Here is a 21,155-nt window from a genome sequence, read left to right on the forward strand (position 1 = left end):
GATTTAGTCAGAAAAACTCTCAGATTCTTTGTAAACAATGAGAAGAGTCATGCTGGGTTTGTCATCATTTGAGTGCGTATAAGCTGCTGAAGAAGTCTCTGATGGTCTCCAACATGAAATAGTCTGTGCATCTAGAATGATCAGAACTCCCTCCCACAAGATAGGAAATTCCTGTTTGGTTTTGAACTCGAAGAAAGGAGGCTTCACCATCAGGATTCTCTGTGCCATTATATTCAACAGATGTTGAACACGGTATCCTAAAGGCATTTCTCAATTAATGGTAGGAAGTTTGGAAAATCAGTTGCTTCTGTCTGTGTTTTATTACTGTCTATTTTATTTCACAGGCCTAAATTGCAGTAGTGACTGTTTGGTTTTTTATCCCTTTCTTCTTTTTACTTTGCCCATTGAAAGGGTGCTCCCGAAACTTGCCTAAATCTGTTGGTTTGTGTGATGAAGTGGACAAGGAATGTTGTGGGGCAGGAAAGTTCACTTCTCAGTCCATGTTTTGTATTCCTAGTTTATTTTGCCAGGTCTCAAATATTGCAATGTAATTTAAGGGAGTAGTAGTTACTGCAGAGTAAACAAAAGCACAAGGAGAAGTAGCACTGTTCCTACCTAAAAACTAAGGCTGGAAGCTGTGGTATAAACTTAATTTCAACACCTGAGTAAGACAAAAAGAGCAGGAGTAAGAGAAAAATAGCAAGAACTTATTAAAGACTGAGTGGATTTGGAAAATAAACTATGATGCTTGTTTTTAAAGACAGACTAAAGCTTTAGGAAAAAAAAGGCTTTAGGGATTTTTTGCCATAGAAACGAGTTCAACTTTTGAAGGCTTTTGACAAATAATGAACTGCATTGGAGTTGAATTTGTTTTTAAATGTAGCTTATTAGATGGCAATTTTATGGGAAGATAACCAATGCTGTGAACTGCAGGTGCAGCTCAGTGTTTGGATGAGCTAGCAAAGAGGACAAAGTAGATTCTGTGATTATTATTAGTCACCTGTGAAACTTGAGTGTCATCACTAAGGCAGCACAGAGAAAAGAGGGAGTTTTTATCGAGTTTTAACAAGTGTTATGTGTCATGAAATAAAGCTTTGCATATGCTGCATCTGGAATGTAGGTTGTGCAATTTCTCCTGTATGGGAGAAAGGTCACTGAGATTTAAAAAAAAACCCTACAAAACAACAACCAAAAAATCTGTCTCTCTGTCATTACCATGTTACTGTTTTATGTTTACAGAATACAGGATTTTCTTCTCATGCTAAATGGGAGGAGATCAGAATTGCGAGATCATGATTGTTCTTTGACAAATGGAGTACTTCAACATTTTATCCTTTTGAACTTTTGTCATCAGTTTTCAAGATGTGAGTCATGTAATGTTTTGTTGTCTCACATATTGAGTGTAGAATTGGAAAGTTAAATTAAAAGTGCCCCTTAAATATGTACTGCCTTTTAGATCAGAGAAAGTAACCACATGAGAGCTTCTAAATAAATTAAAATTTACAGTTTAGTGATAAAGTTGCTAGTTTTCAGGATAGTTTTGTGGGATTAGTTTGTGAATACACGAATGGATTAATGCAATTCTGTATTTATTTGTAGTTAATTTCTTCAACCAGAAGTTACTTTGAAGTTAAAAAAACAAATAATTTTAATTCCATTGATTCATGTTGAAAACTGCCTTTTCAGGTGAGAATTCATAGCTAAGGCTTTTCTTCCCATGGAAAAAAATACTACTGGTATCCTATTTACACTAATAAAAATGTATCTACCAAATCACCACTGCACAAAACTATAAATAATACATAATCTGTATCTTATGTTGCTTTGAATTCTTATTACTCTGTCTAGCAAAACAATGGGATGCCTGTTATGCAGATTAAAAAGCTGTCAATTTTAGCTGGTATCACCAAGTTTAAAAAATATCTAGAATTTGAATGCATTTGGCACAAAGGATTTATTTTCTCTTTCTATACAGGGAAAAGCTTCCCGCATTACCATACTAAGCTGACATATAATGTTTTTCAGAAGTGACACTCCATTTGAGTCAGAATTATTTGTAGTTTGCTACAAATGAAACATGAAAATGATATATCAATATTTAACATTTAAGCTGCTTTCACAGTTGTCATAGATATTTGACTTGTAATAAACAACTGTGACTTAAGGAGAGAACATCTGAAAATACTCAGCTGAAATAGTCAACTGCTCACCCATTCTGTTTTTATATCATGGCTCTGGTTCATGGTAGTTGTATCCCATATGAAGTCTTGTCTTTCCCGAGGGACATTAAATAAACTGACAGGCTGGACCAGTGTCACCTTGGTGTACAGGCCTGAGAAATTAAATTCTTCAGGCTCTGTAAGTAGTGTGCAGGGTCCAGTAAGGACAGTATGCAGTCTGATGTACACAGTTTCTTCTCAGCCCTTGGGAGCTGTGGTGGTTTATCACACATCTGTATCTGTAGAGGTTACCCAAGATGCCTCTTCAGTAGTTTTACCTTGCTTCTAGGCTGGCAAAACCAAACAGCTCCTTCATTTTGAAAATTCTTTATCTTCTTTGTTGGTTATGAAGTCAGACTCACTTCTGTGCATTCCTAATAATAACACCACGAACAAGGTATTGATGTAACTCTTGGAGTCACCTGAGGAGCCTCCAGATCACAGGTTTTGGAGACAAAATAAAATTACTAAATTATAATTAGGTTCAAATCTTGGGGGTATTATCACTGAGCAGCTCCCGAACACTTGGATTTGACAGACACAGTAATCAACCTGCTCACATGGGCTATGGATGCTTTTGATGTGGAAGAACTTTTAATAATTACACAACATTACACTTTTAAATGCATTCATCTACCTAATTAAGTATATGTCCTACTCAGTCCTTATTAAATTTTTACAGCTTTGTGTCTTTATAAGTTTTTATCTTTACATTTAAAGATAAAAAGAGCATTTAAAAGAGTTAGAGGACTCCTGCTGCCTAAAAACATGGTTTGACAATTACTACAAGTTGGTAATTACAGCACATGGTGCCAAACAATAGGGCAAGAGGCAATGGGCAGAAACTGATGCACAGAAAGTTCCACCTGAATATGAGGAAGAACTTCTTTACAGGTGACTGAGCACTGGAACAGGCTGCCTGGAGAGGTTGTGGAGCCTCCCTCACTGGGGAGGATATTCAAGAACCTCCTGGATGTAACCCTGAGCATTGTGCTCTGGGATGCCCCTGCTTCAGCAGGGAGGTTGGACCAGGTGACCCACTGTGGTCCCTTCCAACCTGACTCATTCTGTGATTCTGCATATTACTAAAGCAGACAATTCCACCCCTTTCCCTAGCCCCATGTCCTCCTTCTTGCACTGCAGTAATTAAAACTGTAATTATAACTGTATCTCCACATAATATGAAATATTACAAATATCAGAAAATTCTTTTCTGATCTGATGGAAATCACATTGGTAGTTTAGTCTTCCTGGGGATAAGATGAAAGGCCCAGATCACCCAGTGGCTTCAAAATGGTCAAATCCTAAACAGGAGAAGAAATGGAGGTATATATCATCTTAGAATAACATTACCCTCTCCTACCCTTGTAGCAGATTAGGAATAAGGTGAGACTTTTCTTTTCTTCAGCATCTTTTCATCCCTTTGAAAGCCCTGGGATGGAAATGACATTTTGCCTGTTACTATTAAGAACTAAGATGAAAATTAAATACACTGTTGATGAAAAACCTACATAATCCCTAAGGAATAAATCAACAATAAAATCTCAACAACTCAAAGTTATCTTGCAATTTTAACTTAGTTTTAATAGGCTATTTTCATTTTTAGCTATATGTGCAATTTATTACTTTTATATTCTTGATATAATATTGCATTTCTTTGATTCTGCATCTTTAGTTGATGGTTTCTGCAGATGCACCAAGCTTGTTTATAAGATGATCTTCATTCCACAGAGCTTTTAAACTCAGTGTCCTTCCTAAATTGGCAGGTAGGAGCGGAAGAAGCAGTTGGCACAATTCCTCTGAGGGGCAGGGAGTCCTCCATGCTCAGGAGATGCAGTCTCCTGACACTGCAGATTACAGGTGTGATGCCACTCCAGTAATGAGGGGAGTTACATGAATGTACAATTGACTTCTGTGCAAGGAGACAAGATGAAAAGCTAAAAAGTGCAGCGGGCACAGGCAAAAGAAATTGAGCTCTTGTGTCATTTTAGCACCTGGAATCATAATAGTAGTAACAGTTCAGTGTGTAGAAAAATTATACAGAAAAAAAAAGGGTGAGAACAGAGGAAAAAATGTTTGGTGACGTTTGAAAACATGGACAAGATGGGAATAGAATGTAAAATTATAGGGATCATTATCAAGAATTATATTTTACCTTTGTGAAACTGTCTTGGTATATCAATTATCTAATAAATGCAGTTTGAACATTACTTGCATTTTTCCTGTAAGTATAAGGTTTTGCAAACTCTGAAGAAAAGTGGATTTTTAGGTCAACTTCAAGAATATTTACCAAAAAAAAAATTAGTAGGAGGTACAATTTCATTATTTGCTCCATATGTTTTCGATATGCGAGTCATAAACATGTAGTTGATCAGATCAGTGTAAGATAGCCTCTGAAATAATGAAGATAACAGATTAAATTAAATCTTACCTCATAAGCTTTGAATATTTGGGACCCAGGTCTCTGATCCTTGAAATCTCTGGCAGAACTTAGGTTGACTGGTGAAAGATCAGGCTGCATTAGCGAAATACTAAAGCAGTCATTTTAAGGAACCAGTTATTATGTCATCCCTCTTTATACCTGCAACAGATTAGGAAGGGTTAAATGCAGAAGTGTTTTCTTACATGTTTTGCATAGTAAAGGTCAAAACTGAAATGAAAACCAAATTACAATAACTTACTCCGAGTGAAATTTAACCTCTCTGGGAATTAGGGCCTTTCCTTAGTGGGATTACTGGATAACTTAAGAAGGTACTGATGTTCATATATTCTTTCTGGGAGTCTGATAATAGTGTTTATTTTCTTACTGTGCTTATGGGACTGATTCCCTAATCCCTATAGTGTTATGCACTGTACAAAAACATCTCTGCAAGCCAGGTTACCAAGAAATGAGGAAAGGAAAAAAAAAAACCAATAAAACACAGGGATAATTCTCCAGATTCCCCTATTCCCATGAGGACAAGGAGCTAAAAACATGTTTCACGTATATATTAGGCATTGCATAACACTTTAAAAAACAAGATGTGACAACAGTCATAAAAGACACCTTTGGTAGTCCTGCAAGAATAAACTCAAAGTGTATTCAGGAACGGGGGATTCTGCCCACGAGTTTCAGCTGTAGTGTAATGCTTTAATTACTTACATACCCAGTTAAGATTGAGTAGGTAGTAATTAACTCATGCTCTATTTATATGTAGGGCAAACTATCCCTTCCTTTTCATGCCTGCTATCCTCAGGAGTAGGATTTGCAGCATGGATGATGTTATCTCAGTAAACAATACTTCAGTTAAAAAACATAGTAGGTAACTTGTTTTTAATATTGAAAAGTTCTGTGTGATAGATAAAAAAGACTTATTGAGCATAAGGGCAGTTAAAAGCTATGATTTTTTTGCAAAAGTGACTTTTCATCCAGAGATAATTTTCCTTTATTACAGAGTAGAAGTCATATTTGTACTGAATACAATTTGCCTAAGACCACAAAGCTGATCTTTCTACGCAAAACCAGCTTGCAGTCTGTGAAGTGTTCTGGCATTCACAAGCTTATGCTGCTTTATATCTTCTGACCTTCAACAGGGTTTTCTGGAAGAGGTTTAAGAAACTGAGTATAATGGTTTGAAATCAGTTGTATCTCGCTGTGATTACATCAACACAGATAGTCAATATGTCCATGTTTATAACTGAACACATGTCCATTGCTTAAACTTGATGTTCTTGCTGTCTTTGTGGCATATGGCATTAAGAGATGCATTTTAGGATAAACATATGTTTGGATCATGCAAAACAACGACAACAAGTAAAACAGAAATGTTCCACTTAGTGCTGTAACAGCCTAAGTTCATTCTGAAGAGCTGCAGCAAAGAGAAATCTTTACCAGCTCTATGCATCTGCTCAATGCAACAAATCCTCTGCAACCTAAATGGTCTTGCAAAAATCATATAGTAATAAATACTGACTTCCAGGGAAAACGTGGTTGAGCAATGTCAGGTTGCATGGCATCAGGAGGCCATAGTCTGTGAATGAGAATTGAATTTAGAAGACAAATGTATAGGATGCAACTTACATGAGGATACTTTTCCCATCCTTACTTTTGGCAGGCTAATTTCCTTTCCTACACAAAAATCAACAAATATTGATTCTGTCTTCAGCAAACTCCTGCAAAGCCAAGAGGCTTGTTTACTTCTGCAGCTACCTCACAGGGCAAGGATACTCCTGCTGTCTTCTGCTTAAAGGGTTCTGCCTTTTAAGCAAACCCCAAGTTTGTGTGCTTGCTTTAACATCGATGGCAGTGTTGATACTGGATAAAAGTTGGAAACTGATGCTATGTTGTGCTGAGGTTTTGTGTTTCCTCCAGTTAACTGTTTTTAAACAGTTAAACATTGCTGTATATTAAAAACATACCAGAAGGTGAAACTTGTACATAAAGATAGTACTTGCATCACACTAAATAATATGGTCGAACTAGGTAGACAGGATTTTGGCTGCAGAACCCTTCTAGAGGTCTAAAAGTAAAGATTTCAAAGGTAATACAAACTGCAAACGATTATTCAATAATTTAGTTTTTGCTTATAAGGCCATCTCTGAAGAAAAAATCAGGGCTACCACTGGAGCAGAGGTGACAAGGATTTTTTAATATCATCAGAAAGGAGAGGGGTGAAGGGACAGAGGAAGGGGCTTCAGTGTTTTTGGAATGTGCAGCATAAACTGTGGGAAGATGAGGATTATAATGACCTATAAAATCAGTTCCTCTGTTAAATCCTTAGTTTTACATAACCACTGGGATTATAAATTTTATAGGTTGTCTTTGGATAAACATTTTGTAGATTTGTCTTGAGGATCCGTTAAGTCTGAAATACTACAGCAGAAATACCAGCTTTATGAAGCGTGTTTCCGCAAGTTGTTTAATTTATTGACCGCACACAGTCACTCTACCGAGTGCTGCCTGTTTATTTTCACCTACACAGATATGGCAAGATCATCTGGTGCAAAGGACAGGGATTAGTCCAGTCGGAAAGGAAAACGTAGAATCCAGAAATGCTCCGACTTAAAATACACCCACGTTCATTTGGACTCAGACACCGGTGCAGGAAAATCAGATGACCCGTGGCCGAGCAGCACCCAGGGACGGGGAGAGAAGGAGAAGGACAAGGACAGGGCGCACAGCAGGAGAGCCGCTCACCGGGAGGCCTGCGCTTCGGGCCTGGGCCCACCCGGCCCGGGCCGACCTGCGGCGGGATCTAGTGACAGAACGTGGAGTAATGGGACACACCGAGAGAAGAGGGATTTGGGTTAGATATCAGGAAGAAACTCTTTACTGTGAGGGTGGTGAGGCACTGGAGGAGGAGGTTTATGGATGCCTCATCCCTGGCACTGTTCGAAGCCAGGTTTGTGGGTGCCGCACCCCTGGCAGTGCTGGAAGCCAGGTTTGTGGATGCCGCACCCCTGGCAGTGCTGGAAGCCAGGTTTGTGGATGCCCCATCCCTGGCAGCGTTCGAAGCCAGGTTTGTGGATGCCGCACCCCTGGCAGTGCTGGAAGCCAGGTTTGTGGGTGCCGCACCCCTGGCAGTGCTGGAAGCCAGGTTTGTGGGTGCCGCACCCCTGGCAGTGCTGGAAGCCAGGTTGGAAGGGGCTCTGGGCCGCCTGGTCTGGTGGGAGATGTCCCTGCCCATGGCGGGGGTGTCGGATCTGGATGATCTTCAAAGTCCCTTCCCACTCCTTAACATTCTGTGGTTCTATGATTGTATGGAGTGAGGGGAGCCAGGAGAAACCCACAAACCGAAGGGGCGCAGTCCGCATTAACTGAGTCACTTAAACACTCTGCAGGTACAGCTCTAAAAACCTTCACAAGCTGAAGCCGGCAGGGGACCAACCCCATCCCGGGTAGCGGTGACGGACACCGCGCCGTTCCCGCCCGGCCCGCAGGGCGAGCAGGGTGCGGGCAGCGCCGGGGGAGCCTCCCTGGCCGCGAGGGCTGCGGCTCACACACAAACACCGCCCGCCCGCGCCGCCCGCGCTCCTCGGGCCCGCCCGCAGCGCCCTCGCCTCGCCCAAGCCCCGCGCACGCGCAGCCGCTCAACGGGCGGGCACGGGCACGTGACCGGGGAGCTCGCGGGGCGGGGCCGCCCCGGCGGCGGCGCAGAGGGGAGGGGGAGGAGGCGGATCCATCATGGCGTCGATGCAGGTGAGGCGTCTGCGGCGGAGCCCGGGGGGCAGCGCTGGGGCCGGGCGGCGGCGGCGGTGACGGCGGCGGTGACGGCGGCGGGGGGAGCCGGGGGGAGCCGGGAGCAGCCGTTCCTCCGGGCGCGTGCGTGCGTGGCGCGAAGAGCGGCTCGGAGGGAGGAACCGCCCGGGCAGAAGTTGAGGGCGTCGAGGTCCCGGGTGGCGGGGCTGGGGAGGGCAGGTGGCGGCAGGGAAGGTCCGGGATGGAGGTGAGACGCGCAGAGGTGTGAGGGGCGAGGCTGGGACCCGGACGGCGGCGGGCGGGGCGGGCGCGGGGGAAGAGGCGCCTCAGGGAGGCGTCTGGCAGCGATGCCGCCGCTTCCTGGGCAGACGAGGGAAGGGCGAAGGGATCCCTGCCCCCGGGAGCGGGGGGCCGCAGCCCCGCTGGGCGCCATGGCCGTGTGTCTGTGTATGTCAGTGTGTGTGTGTGTGTGTGTGTGTATGTATGTATGTGTCTGTGTGTCTCTATGTGTGTGTATGTATGTAGGTGTCTGTATCTGTGTGTCTGTGTGTGTCACACCGTGCGGGCAGCGGGACCCTCCCCGTGCCATCGCGGGGACCGTGACCAGAGCTCCCGTTCCCTGGGGTTCCGGCGCTGTAATTCCCCCGCACAAGGGGGACTGGGTCAGGCGTGTCCTGCTCCAAGCCGCGTGTTCCCCGTGGGGTTTTCTTTCTCTCCGTAAAACAAGGTTGCACTGCGGTGTCAGCTGTGTGGACAGGTAACGTCTGGCTTTCTGGGCCGGATGGTATTGCTGTAGGTAGAGTAGGATGGAACATCCCGCTGCCTGAAAGGTATTTCCAGCTGAATTATTCATTCATACCGACTCTGAAGGGGTTCTTAAATAGGGGCTGCAGAAATTGCTCTGGTGGAATGGATCACTTTCACTGTGTGCTGCTCTGAGTGGGTGGTGCTTTATTACGACTGGGGCAGGAGAAAAGAGCCCTAGGTTTTGTTGCAGTGGCCCCTGTCTCTTCTTATTTAACCAGCACCTTCTCTATTTTTCCTTGGATATTTATAGTTTTCCGTTTTGTTTTTATATTTGGATCATCTAGATCTCTCTCATTTTGGTCCAGTATAGCTTACATTTTTTCTCACTAGTAATAGAACAGCACAGAAAGAGTGTACAAAATGAGTGAAATTTGTTTAATTTTCCTAATAACCTGGATTTAGTATATCCAAAAAGAGTTAAAATGTTAAACTGAACTGTCTGGGATAAAAATTATTCTCCTGAAGTTTAGAAGCATAACTCCCCCTCCCCCCACCATTCCATAGTGTGTTTCAGAGTTAGTGAAATGAAACGAGATCAAGAAATTGAACACACTGTACAGAATGTTCTTCTAGCAGTAGCTTAGGCAGGTAGTCTGATGTGCCTTGGTTTTATTACCTCTATCTGGCAAATGCATTTTTGCAATGCTCTTCTTCTAATAGGCAGACTTTTACAAGCTCAGCTGCAAAGCAGAGGCTATAGTTTATTAAGTGTCTTTTATAAAACTGTGAAAAGTAGGGAAGTGGCAGGAGAGAGGCACTTTGTAAAAGGGCTTGGTAAAGCTGTACTGTGTCTCTGGCCTAGTAAATGACCTTCTGCAGCGTGCCTCACCCTAATTCCTGTTGCTCCTTCTGTAAAGGGGAAAAAATGGTTATATATTAAATGAGGCTGTTCAGGATACATGAATGACCAATGTTGCCTAAATGTCAGATGTGTGCAGGGTAATACTTGCTTCCTGAAATTACAGCCATGGTAAGCCTGATGTTGTAATTGCTTTCATTTTAGAAATACCAGCTGTAAGATGACCCTTTTTGTTTTCTTATGTGATGTTCTGTTGTCTTTTGATAAGAGATTCAAGGACATTTATGGAGGTTTTTTGTCTATATATGGCTAATTGCATGATGCTCTAATTACTCTTTCCTATGTTTAGTAAACTACTAATTTAATAATGTCGTTTAGCATGTTGGAAAGGACTTGTAAACAGGAAGCATAAATGAAAATTTAGTGAGTGAACTAGTAAGTTTATCATGGACATGCTCCCAGATGAGCAAGATTTCAAGCCTCTGAATTCTATCAATTAACATTTAAGTGTTCAGTGTGAAAAAATCTTTTACAAAGGAAATGGATATCTCTAATTTTAAGTGGGGTTTTTTTTTGGTTCAGAATAATATATTATAATTATTGCTCTCTTCTAAGTTGCCTGACACAACAAAAAGATGCCCTTTTTCTGATAAAGTATAGTGTTTTTAAACACACGTTGTTACACATTGAAATATTTGTGTAACTCATTGCCATCTCTGACTGTACCAGTGGTCTGACACTGTACCATTGTGACAATATTATGGATTTTATTGATAAAAATGGTACATTGCACAGAGTAAGTTCTAGTTACTTCTTAAACTGCTGTAATTTTATACAACAGTCTATGATGCACCAGGTTAATTGCATTTTATTTTTACAGATCCACTGAAAAGTCTCAGATTAAGTTACAAGAGTTATCTGATTAGCCTGTTCTTAGTCTACTGTGAAGTTTTGAAACCTGTAACAAATTGCCCCTTTTTGCTGATGGCTCTGAGCATCGACCTGGACAGTTACTGCAGTTCAGTGGATGCACAGTAACTTGTGACTTTGAGCCTTTGTGTGTATCATTGAAATTACAGTGATTTTTGTCTGTGTGGACAGTCTTTAATGGGAGTTCTCTGTAACCCTTTTTCTCTGTGATAATAGAAGCTAATGCTTATGAGATCTTGTGTTTATTTTCTAACCACAGTGTTGTTGCTAATTTGCCATTGCTGAACTTGTTTAAACCTGGTTTGCATAACTTTTTTGCAAATCATATTTTTTCTTAAAAAAAGCTAACATACCCCAGACAAGCCTTTGAAGGAAAGAGCACTTATTTTCAAGAATTTTCCCAGAAAAAGCCCAAGCTTGTGCAATGTTCTCCTGGATAAAAACACATAAATATTCTGAAAAGGTACAAGTAATGTAGAACAAGGGAAGAGGATGGATTTGCTTTAGAAAATTGTGATACAGCATCTTTAGTAGTCTGAAGCCTTTAAAGGCAAATACTGGAGAAACAGTAAACAGTTGTTCTCAGAACAGCTGGAAACACAGGACTTGCCTTATGAATGGAAGAGCAGGTAAAAATACAGTAAGGAAGTTCAGTTCAAAATGCACAGAAAATACATCATTGCTGTACCAAGTGTTAAATTATTAAAGCCTTTCCCTCAGTGTCCAGAGATTAACTATTTGCATCGTAAACTTGAAAGATTTGACTTTATTAATAATACTGACGTCTTAATTACTATGATTTACCCTTCAGTTCTTTTTAGTTTAAATACTACAAACCCTGGATTTATTTGTGAATCCGTGAGAATATTTAGAGAGATGGTTTTAGGTTTTTTTATCACCAGAGTAGCTTCTCATGTATTCTGCAAAGTTAGGCACATAAGATTTGTACTTGTAGGTATTTACATCTGATGGAATGCAGAGCTAATGCAATGAATGACACAAACAACTTCAGTAAAGGATGTTGGCTTCCACTGTGCTTCTCTGTCGTGCCTCAAAAACTGCTGTGGTGGGCTACCATCAAATTGCCTGCACACAACAACATAAAATGCTACTTGAAAATTCTTGTTCCATCAAAGGAATTTTTTTTAAAAGGTGTATCTAAGCAACTGTTTAATAAAATAACTGTGTGAGATGGTGATGCAGAATTCATGGCCAGTTTGAGATCCCAGTGAACTTGAATCACAGAATGCAAGCTAGTAACAACATGAAAACGTCCTGCAAGTTTCACCCCAATATTTTCAGTCAGTGGGGTGGGGGTTGAGGAAAATAGTTACAGGCCACTGAAATCTCCAGAAAAAAACACATACACTCTTAGTTACACTTCCTTCTATTCTTTACCTGTGCTTCTAGTGTTAGTGGAAGTTCTGTGTTTCCAGCTGTTCTCAGAACAATTACTTATTGCACAATCTTTGCTCAACCCTGGCAGTGTTTTTATTTAATGATTTGGCAATAATTTGTTCTTATTTAAAAGCTTTGTCCAGAAAAAAGTATTAAACTATTTTTAAAAAAGCCAAAGCCCCAACGCTAAATGAGGAAAGCTTTCGGTGAATTGGAACTTGGATGGTTGTGCACATTGGTTCTGTGCTGTTAAATGTCACAGTATGGGATGCTATTTGTGTTGTTTCGAAAAAGAAAATTAGTGGGTACTGTAGCTATATAATCAATTCTGGGATATAAACAGAATAAAATTATTGGTAGTTAATAAAGTATTTAGTGGTTCCATTGGGGAAATGCTGTTGAAGATAAAAATTTCAGTAATTATTTAAACTGAGAAATGTGAGTACCATAACTGAAACCGGAATGAGTAGACAGTAAAAATAATTTCCTCTGTCTGCTAAGAGATTGCCAGTCCTTTACATAACTTTTGGTAATCAGTCTGTACTGATGTGTGCTGTATCAGCTTTGGTATATAACCATGCTAGAGTGAAGTAAGATAAATACAAAATTCTTAGTAATTTTACCAAGATGAGTTAATTTAATCTTGGGAGTTTATTAATAAAATTTTGTCTTGAATATCAACTGAAAATTATTAAAATTAATAGTCTTCATTCAGTAAAGATAAATAAAATAGAAGTTATGGCTTTTGGCCCTAAGGAGTCACATTTGCTTGTTTTTATGTCTGCCTGTGTAAATAGAATTTTGGGAAATACTTTGTTGTGTAGCAGCTGCAGAATTTTTGAGCTAGGATGGAAGAATTCACTTCAGAGAAAGAAAGCAGTAATGGAAAAACTTATTGAAACAAGTGTCCCCTGAGTACTGTCAGCAGCTCTTCCTTACAAATAGACCAACTATACAGCTAAAATGTGAAAAACCATGGATGCTTTCAACCTTTCACGTTGAACACTTGTGAATATGTGTATGATTTCAATCAGGAAAATAGACAGGTGTTTGTTGTAAAGAAGAGTAATTCTGGTTGATTAAAATTATTTTTTTGCTCTGAGTTTTATAGTATCTTATGCTTGTGTTTAGACCTAGCTATTCAAGTTCTGAGAAGAGAAAAATATAACACAGTACATTTGCAAGAGCCAGGGAATGTTGTCTTGTTAAGCTGCTCCCTTGGAAGGCTCTGTGGGTTTGTCATTAATAAGCTAAAGCAGCTTAGCTCAAACAATGTGTGAAACTCAGTGCTCGAGTACTTTCTCTGATTGTTTGCTGCAGTCCTGCCAAGCGCAGTTTCAGACTAAAGCATGTTCACTGTGTTGTACAGGTCTGGGCCGTGCTGGCGGCTACGCCCAGAGGCTGAGGTTAAGCTGCCCCTGCTCACGTGGAGGAGAGAAGGCACAGCTGCCCCGAATTCACCCAGTCACAGCTCTGTGCAGCCAGCGCAAATGCCTTCACAGCATTAGATCCTGTCTCTCACAACTTGGTGTACAGCTGAGACATGAGCGTTCAAGCAGATTCCAGGCTAAAATTTCCACTAGGGCACAGGGGAAGAGGATGACGAAAGTTCTTGGAGCAGAAATTTTGTGTGTCTTGCATGGCTTTGAAGTAGTCAAGGACTGTGACAGAACTGTCAGCTGGATTTATAGTTTTTGTCTTTTGGAGGGAGGAAGAGCTAGTATTATCTATTCACTGAAACCTATTACAAGTTCATTTACTGAAAGCAAATGAAAATAAATAGGTTAAATGCTTTAAATAAAAAGAGCCAGTAGGCAGCATTTTGTGATCAATGAAGGTCACGTAACGTGCCTTCTGCCTGCCTTTGATAGTTGAAGGCTTTCAAAAGGTATTCTGGAATCTGATCGAGCCTCTGCGGTTGTTTGGCTTGTTTGTTTTGTTGGTTTTTTTTACTTTGCTTTGTTCAAAAATAGGTTCTGGAATCTGTGCAAGCCTTTGCAGTTCAGTTTTTTGTTTGCTTATTTTTCCTCAGGTGACCTTAATTACTGGTATGAAAAACAGGTATCAGTCAGGGATGGCAGGGAAAGAAGGGAGAAAACCTTATAATTTACCTTCCTGAAAGCAATATTAATGTGTTAATAAAGGAAAGACAGAAGTTAGTGGTGGTAAGTCAGGAATTGTGAGTTGCCTCATTTTTGCTAATTAATGATCTCATTGAGGATACCAGCTATTCATCCTTTCATACACAGTACTAAAAAATAATTGTTTCTCCTTGGGTGATTACAAATACAAAGTTGTTTGTAATCTTTTTTTATTCAACTTAATTAAAAGTACTGCTTAATCAGCTTCAAGAAGAAAATCTGTATATGTGTCAGTAAATAATGATAATAGTTTAGTAGAGCATAGCAAATATCATCCCTGAAAGTCTGCTGTAATAAAATGCTTCATAGAATTTGATGCTACTTGTTCATATTGATTTATTTATTTCTTCTTCATTAGGAATTGGTGGCCACTAATAAGAAACCTAAATCCAATCCGTTTCCTTGACCCTTCTTAAGTGAAAATCTCTCCCCCTGTCATATTTAGGGGTATGAATTGAATGAGTGTTTAAATCTTGTTGCTATTTGCTACTTCCAACATTTTACCTCTTTTTCTGTCTAAAATGCTTTTTGTCAGAATAGAACACTTTATCTTGGTTACCAACTATGTTTCTATAAGGTTGAGAAATTCCCTGGTAAACATATGGTTGACCTCATTGTGCCAGCCTTCACTGTTTTCTTAAATTAATTTTTGTAACTGAAGCAATTCAAGTAGTGCCAGACTCTTGTCTTTAAAAGATAAAATGATCTGCGGTTGACTTTTTATTACTGCGTGAGGCTTGTGCTGGGCGTTGGTACATTTAAAGGCTCCATTTACAAAGCAGGTGACTCGCTGTCAGTTTCATCTTATCCTGTAATAGTGGATTCCACTTAATTTTCTTTCAAATGACAGGTTCATTGTGAAAAATTTGATTATCTGGCAAAAAGCTTTTCAGACTGTGAAGTACAGAATGTTTCCTTTGTGTGTGTATAGTTACTGTGATTTATCTTTAATTATACTGTAGTTACGATTTCAGGTTGATCTTGTCTCTTAGTGAGTTTAGTCAAGTGCATTATTCTCTTTTAAAGAGGATTGTTGCTTTGACCTTTCAGTCAAATATTTTAGAATATCTTGGAGCATATGAAGATAATATTCTGTTATCAAACTGACAAATCAACAATCCTTCCTCCCATCACCTTTAATCCATAACTGGATTTTTGAAATTTTTGAATGCTCAGAAGAACAAAAGATGAGTGATAGGAACCTCAATAAACAAGGTTTATGCATTGCCATTTGGTTCCTTTAAAATGAGAGAAATGTGCAAAATGCTCGAGGTTCGGATCTTGAAGTCAGGATTGGTCTGAGGAAATAACATTAGAACTCAGTTGCCAGATGTTAACATGTTTTATTAGAAATGAGGAGCAGACTAATCTGCTTCTGCATTCTCAGTATAGATTGAAAACCTGCTATTCAGCCAAAAATAGATAAAACTGAAAAACAATTCTTTGAGCTAAAATCCCAGTGTTACTTTTTAACAAGGACAGAGTATTTTGTGGAGCTGTTTGGTTTTGCATCTTGCTGAAGCTTTAATTGACCACATCCAGACAATTATCGATCTTTCCTCCTCTATGCCTTGACTAAAGCTTACTAGAACAACTTTGACAGGAAGAGTTCAGGCAGGATTGTGATAATCAAGTATCTGGATGGTTTGTGTGTTTGAGAGTCTGGAGTGAATGATCTCACCTGAATTATGGGACATAATCTGCAAGGACTTTCTTGAATGACCTGGTTGACTGGGAAATAAAGGGGTTTTTATTTGAAGCAACTGTCATTCTCTAGATTTCTTTAGTAGTGAGATGGAGTGTAGCAGGTAACTTTTTCTTAAATGTCACCACTGTTAGTCTTTATGTTGTTTCTCTTCTGTTTGACAGCTTTTTGGTATTTTAATTAGAGAGTAATGTGCAATGAGTTTCTGGAATACTTCAATACTGTTTCAAATATGTTGGATTTTTTCTTCTGTAGATGAGTTTAGTTTGAAAAGCATAATTATCTACTTGGTGTTTAGAGCTTCATATTCTGGATTTAAGGCACTTTTCAGTAAGAAACATGTGAATGGAAGAATCTGAAATACTGAAAATAGAGTTCTAGTGGTCATATGCTCTCAGGCTGGTGGCTGGTACTAACAGTCAGGCTTTGCTTATGGATCAACATGGTGGTGTTGTACAACACTGTCATTGCAGCCTGCTTGCAGCTCCTCTTCTGCCACAAGCTTGCTGTTTGTCTCTGCACAGTGACTGTCTCCTGCATGTAAGAACTTCTCCAAAACAGAAAGGATGTTTTTTGTGAAACATTTCATAACTTGCATGTGGGAGGAGGTGACAGGCTGTAGCTCATAAGCAAAATGTAAATTCTTTGCCAGGATGTTATCATATTACTGTCAGTGTTTTGGTGCTAGCAGAGTTTGGGCCCATTTAAATTTTTGGATGTGGAAGAGTGTTTTTGTAGTTATGGAAGAAATAGTGTTAGGTCTCCCTAGGGTGCAGCAGCTTTACCTTAATATAAATATATATACACCAACATAGAAGAATGGAGCCCCTATGGGATTATTGTTTAGTTTCTAACTATTTATGAGTTAGTTTTCTTCCTCTTTGAGCCAGATTAAGATTTGAGTTTACAGTGCCCAGGAAGGCTTGGCCTTGGAAGATCACTCCTTTCTTGCATTCACAGTTTTTTACAACAAAGAGAAGGGAATTTGAGTGCATAGAAATAGAAGGTTTGTAACACAATTCAAGTGCAGATGTTTTGGTCCTGCATGCTTCCTAGTCTGTGAAGTTGCTATTCCATCATTGTTTCTTCATAACATCATGATACTACCTTACTGGATGTGGCTAGTTGAGTTTCTGCCAGTCCAGGTGAAATGGCCACCACATTTCAGTTCAATTGCCCACATCTTGTTTTAATGGTGAAATAAGGTGTGGCAATGAAACATTTCCTCCAGCAGAAGTGAAAGGAATCTGCTTGTCCATTTGCCACTTTTTGCTCTGCTTGTATGTTTCTGCTCTACTGATAGTTTTGCTTTTCCCCTAGCTATTTTCTACCAAATTCTTACCACTTCCTTTAATATGTCATGTCTTTCGGGAATCTGCTTTGGGCTCCTTCTTGCTTTTTTCTCTATGAAAAAGAAGATCACTGAAATAGGTTGTTTGTAGGTAAGGTATTAGACTAAGATAGCTCATAATTTAGTTTACTCATTTAAGGTATTGCTGATTTATTGCTGATTGCTGATTTAAATGCAACATTTTGTGTTGCATTTCTTGAAACATCAAAAAGTGAAGTATTCAAGAATTGCTATTTTATTTTCTTTGTATTATTTTTCTTCTCAAAGTTTGTAATTTCATCTCATAGGAAATAATAATGCAGGACTGTGGGCATACATTCAAACTTGATTGGATTAATGTGTTAATATTTTACTGCTAACCAGCAGCCAGTATACCTCTGTAAGTACACTTTTCCCACTGCAGTTATGAAGAATAAAATGTTACCTGAAGCAGCACTTACTGGTTGGCCTGGGTGCTGTCAGCTGTATGTACCTGAGTTGTACTTGGTAGTGACCCCTCTAACTTCACTGTACACACGTTTTTGTTTGCCCTTAGCTCTGTTAAAGTTTAACTCTCCGTGCTCCACTTTTCCAAGGGAGGGGCAAAGCTGTTGTAAGAGTTCTGGCAATGGGCTTAGGGCTGACATTGTGATACTCCTTTTTAAAGGCCTTGAGAAAGGTAATTTTCACATGCCTCCAAGAGCTAGGGAAGTTTTTGTGGTGGGTAAAGAAGATTTACCCACCATGAAAAAAAGAAGCTTTGCATTACTTCATTGTGAGGGATTGTGGTTAAACTCTGTTGTTCTGTCTGTCCTTGGGTGCCCCTTGTTTATGGTAGAATCAGAAAAAAAAAAACCCCTGTTTTTGAGCAATGTGATGGTGATGATTCCATGTATGCTTTAGGAATATAGGTTATTGACACTTGTGATAGCTAACAGGGACACAGAGACCAGTGAAATTATTTTGTATCTGTTAATAAGCATTTATGTGCTATAATATTCAGCTCAGTTGTACACAGTGAACAAACTACCTGCTTCTAGGGCTGATTTGGAAATAGTAATATTGAAAACCTCTAAATTTCTTCCTATCCTGTATTGCTGCCCCCTCTCTCTTTTCATGAGTTGCATCTTTTTTATGTGCAGGCCCTGCCTGCTTCTTTGTGTGACTCGCCAAGAATCAACTCAAGTGGGAATTCAGCTGTGGCATTTGAGATGTTACCTCTGCAGTTCCAGAGGTGACAAGTAAGATATGTGCCACTTTAGAGAAAGAGGAGTGTGTATTTTTGCTAGAAGCTGTTGGCTTCAGACATACATTTAACTTGAACCATGGCAGACAGTGGGTGCTGTCTATCAGGATAGAAATGATAGAGGTAGATGGGAGCTGTCTGGGGAGCTGTCAGGAGTTTTACTCCACTGGTGCCAGCTGATTTTGTGTTCTTTTTTCCATATGCTGTAAGAAGTCTTAAGAGTTTGATACCTTAGAAAATCTGTGGAGGATCACTGAAGGAGTTGCACAAATCCTGTTTGACAGAATTAGCAACAGGATACAAACCATTGCTATGTCAGTCATGTCTCAAGTACTTGAATAAACTTCTTTTGGAAGTGATGCTTGGATCAGTGTTAAGCTGTGTTCTTTGATTTCATCCCTGATTGATCCTTTCCTGTAGATATAGCTATAAGTAAGGAAAAAGTAATTTTGGTTTCAAAGACTTCCACTTGAAAATACTTCTATAAACTACTGGTTATGTCACTTCTTTGCATTTTGCATGTTATTATTCCTTTAGTAGAAGAACTGTGCTGTTAAGCAGTCTTGGGTTTCTGATATTCTTACTCAGCTGTTCTGTTTCCTTCTAGGTTGTGAAAGTTTTTATTAATTTAATACATTTTAGTTCTGGCTTACTTAAAAGTTGTATTACCAGAATGTTGAAGCATAAGATTCTCTATCAAAAATAAGGAAAATGTCAAAGTTAGATTGCTTGTGCATCCTTCATGTATTCCCCTATATGTCTGCAGCCTGCTTTCTTCCAGTCCCTCCTAATAGAAAGTGGACAAGCAGGAAGGTGCTTCTATATGAAATCCTTTGATGGGTTAGCAGCAACATTGAAGAGAGTGTCTTGTGATGTGAAAAGGACAGTAAAGCAAGCACAGCTCCCCAGAGAATATCAATGTATGGAAAACATCTGTTTGGGGGTTGTTTTAGGCATCAATAGCTGCATTAGCTTCTATTTTGACTTGAAGGAGCTGGTTGAGAGGCTGAAAGCAACTTGAGTGTGATTAAAAAAGTATTCCTCATTCATGGTAAGGAAGAAGCTGAAAGCAGTTGCACTATTGACTTTAGTTAGACATGTCTTAATATAGCTGGAGTGTTGAAGGGCTACAGGTTTTTAGACAAAAATACTAATGTCTGATATCAAGCTGTCTCAATATGGAAAAAATAAGAATAAGTAAAAGTCAATGTGACACCATGAGGGCCTGTTCAGTGACATCGAGATTGAGGAGCCTTTGTACAAAAAAGTGAAATGAAGTAATTCCTGTTAAAAGGATAAGCATATAAGGGTCAAATCTACTCACAATTCATTGTTTTGAATTGATGTGTTTGAAAAGCATTAAAAGATGTTCTTATCAATCATTAGAAAGATGAGGAGAGGGATGAGCCTGTAAATAGCAAAGGAAAGCAAAGCAAAGAATTGGTGACAAATACTTGAATTGATGACAAAGCATGCCAAACAAAAAGGGCAGATTCAATGTCTTTTAGACAATGGATATTATGTCAGTAATTAAAATGTAGCTATGTGAGTTGGTTTGCTTTTAAAAAGTGTTTAAGCAACTGAATCTTTGATTTTTTGACAATTCTTTTGAGTGAGTTTCCAGATGATAAATATCACTTTTGTTTTTCTACTATTATGTGAAAGTTTGACTTCTGGAAATCACTGGACCAAATAGTCTTTGATACCTATAGCAAACAGTCGACAATTAGCAAAGACTATTAGCCAAATGTATTTAAGAAAAAAAAAATCACATTGAATTAACATGATTTTCTCCTTGTATTGGGCTGTAACTGTTGTGAAGGAGGAGCAGTAGCTATATTTTGACTGTGCAAAAATTTTCCACATATGTTGATGTGGCATTTGAATAAGCACACAAGAAAAATGTTGTATCAATCATGTGGACTGTTTTTTCTGAAACCATAAAGACCATAAGTTATCAAAGTTGTAGTTGGTTGTTTAGACTGGGTGTCTGATTGAGGGGGGTGTTTGGTTCTGTGGAACAGAGCGAACCTGCCAAAGGGTATTTTGGGGGCAGTCTGCTGTGGCTTGGAAGTGTTTGCTTGAGTAAAGACTGGGAAAGGTGAGATGTGACTTGAAGTAAATAAAAGAAATTTTCACATCCATGAAGCCTAAGAGAAGTAATTTGACCCTAATTCGTTCAACCCACCTAGATCTCTTACTGTAAAGAAAATTCTTCCAGTTGTAAAGGCAAGAGATAAAGTAATGTGAAAAAATGTTAAAGGCTTTTAGCACAACTTCCTTTTATGTTAGGAAGATGGAGAGGTATCTTTAAATCCTAACTTTGTAAGATTCTACAAATGAGAGTTAAAATTGTCTTACAAGTGTTAATCTGTTATATTTTGTCCTCCTATGTGTATTGC

The 21,155-nt window shown here is 39.4% G+C and overlaps 1 protein-coding gene across 1 annotated transcript in view; it reads left to right on the forward strand.

Annotated features, from left to right (window-relative positions):
• Positions 1-8,350: 8,350 nt before the first annotated feature.
• UBE2W (ubiquitin conjugating enzyme E2 W) overlaps positions 8,351-21,155 on the forward strand; it is a 32,315-nt gene continuing 19,510 nt past the window's right edge. Inside the window, exon 1 of the mRNA XM_054284715.1 lies at positions 8,351-8,397. Coding sequence (XP_054140690.1) covers positions 8,383-8,397 — 15 coding nt within the window. The 5' untranslated portion in view covers positions 8,351-8,382. The remainder of the gene's footprint in view (positions 8,398-21,155) is intronic.

Source organism: Melozone crissalis, unplaced genomic scaffold (assembly GCF_028551555.1).
Source record: "Melozone crissalis strain CALT ecotype California unplaced genomic scaffold, PUWL_Pcris_2 ptg000042l_1, whole genome shotgun sequence".
NCBI lineage: Eukaryota > Metazoa > Chordata > Aves > Passeriformes > Passerellidae > Melozone > Melozone crissalis.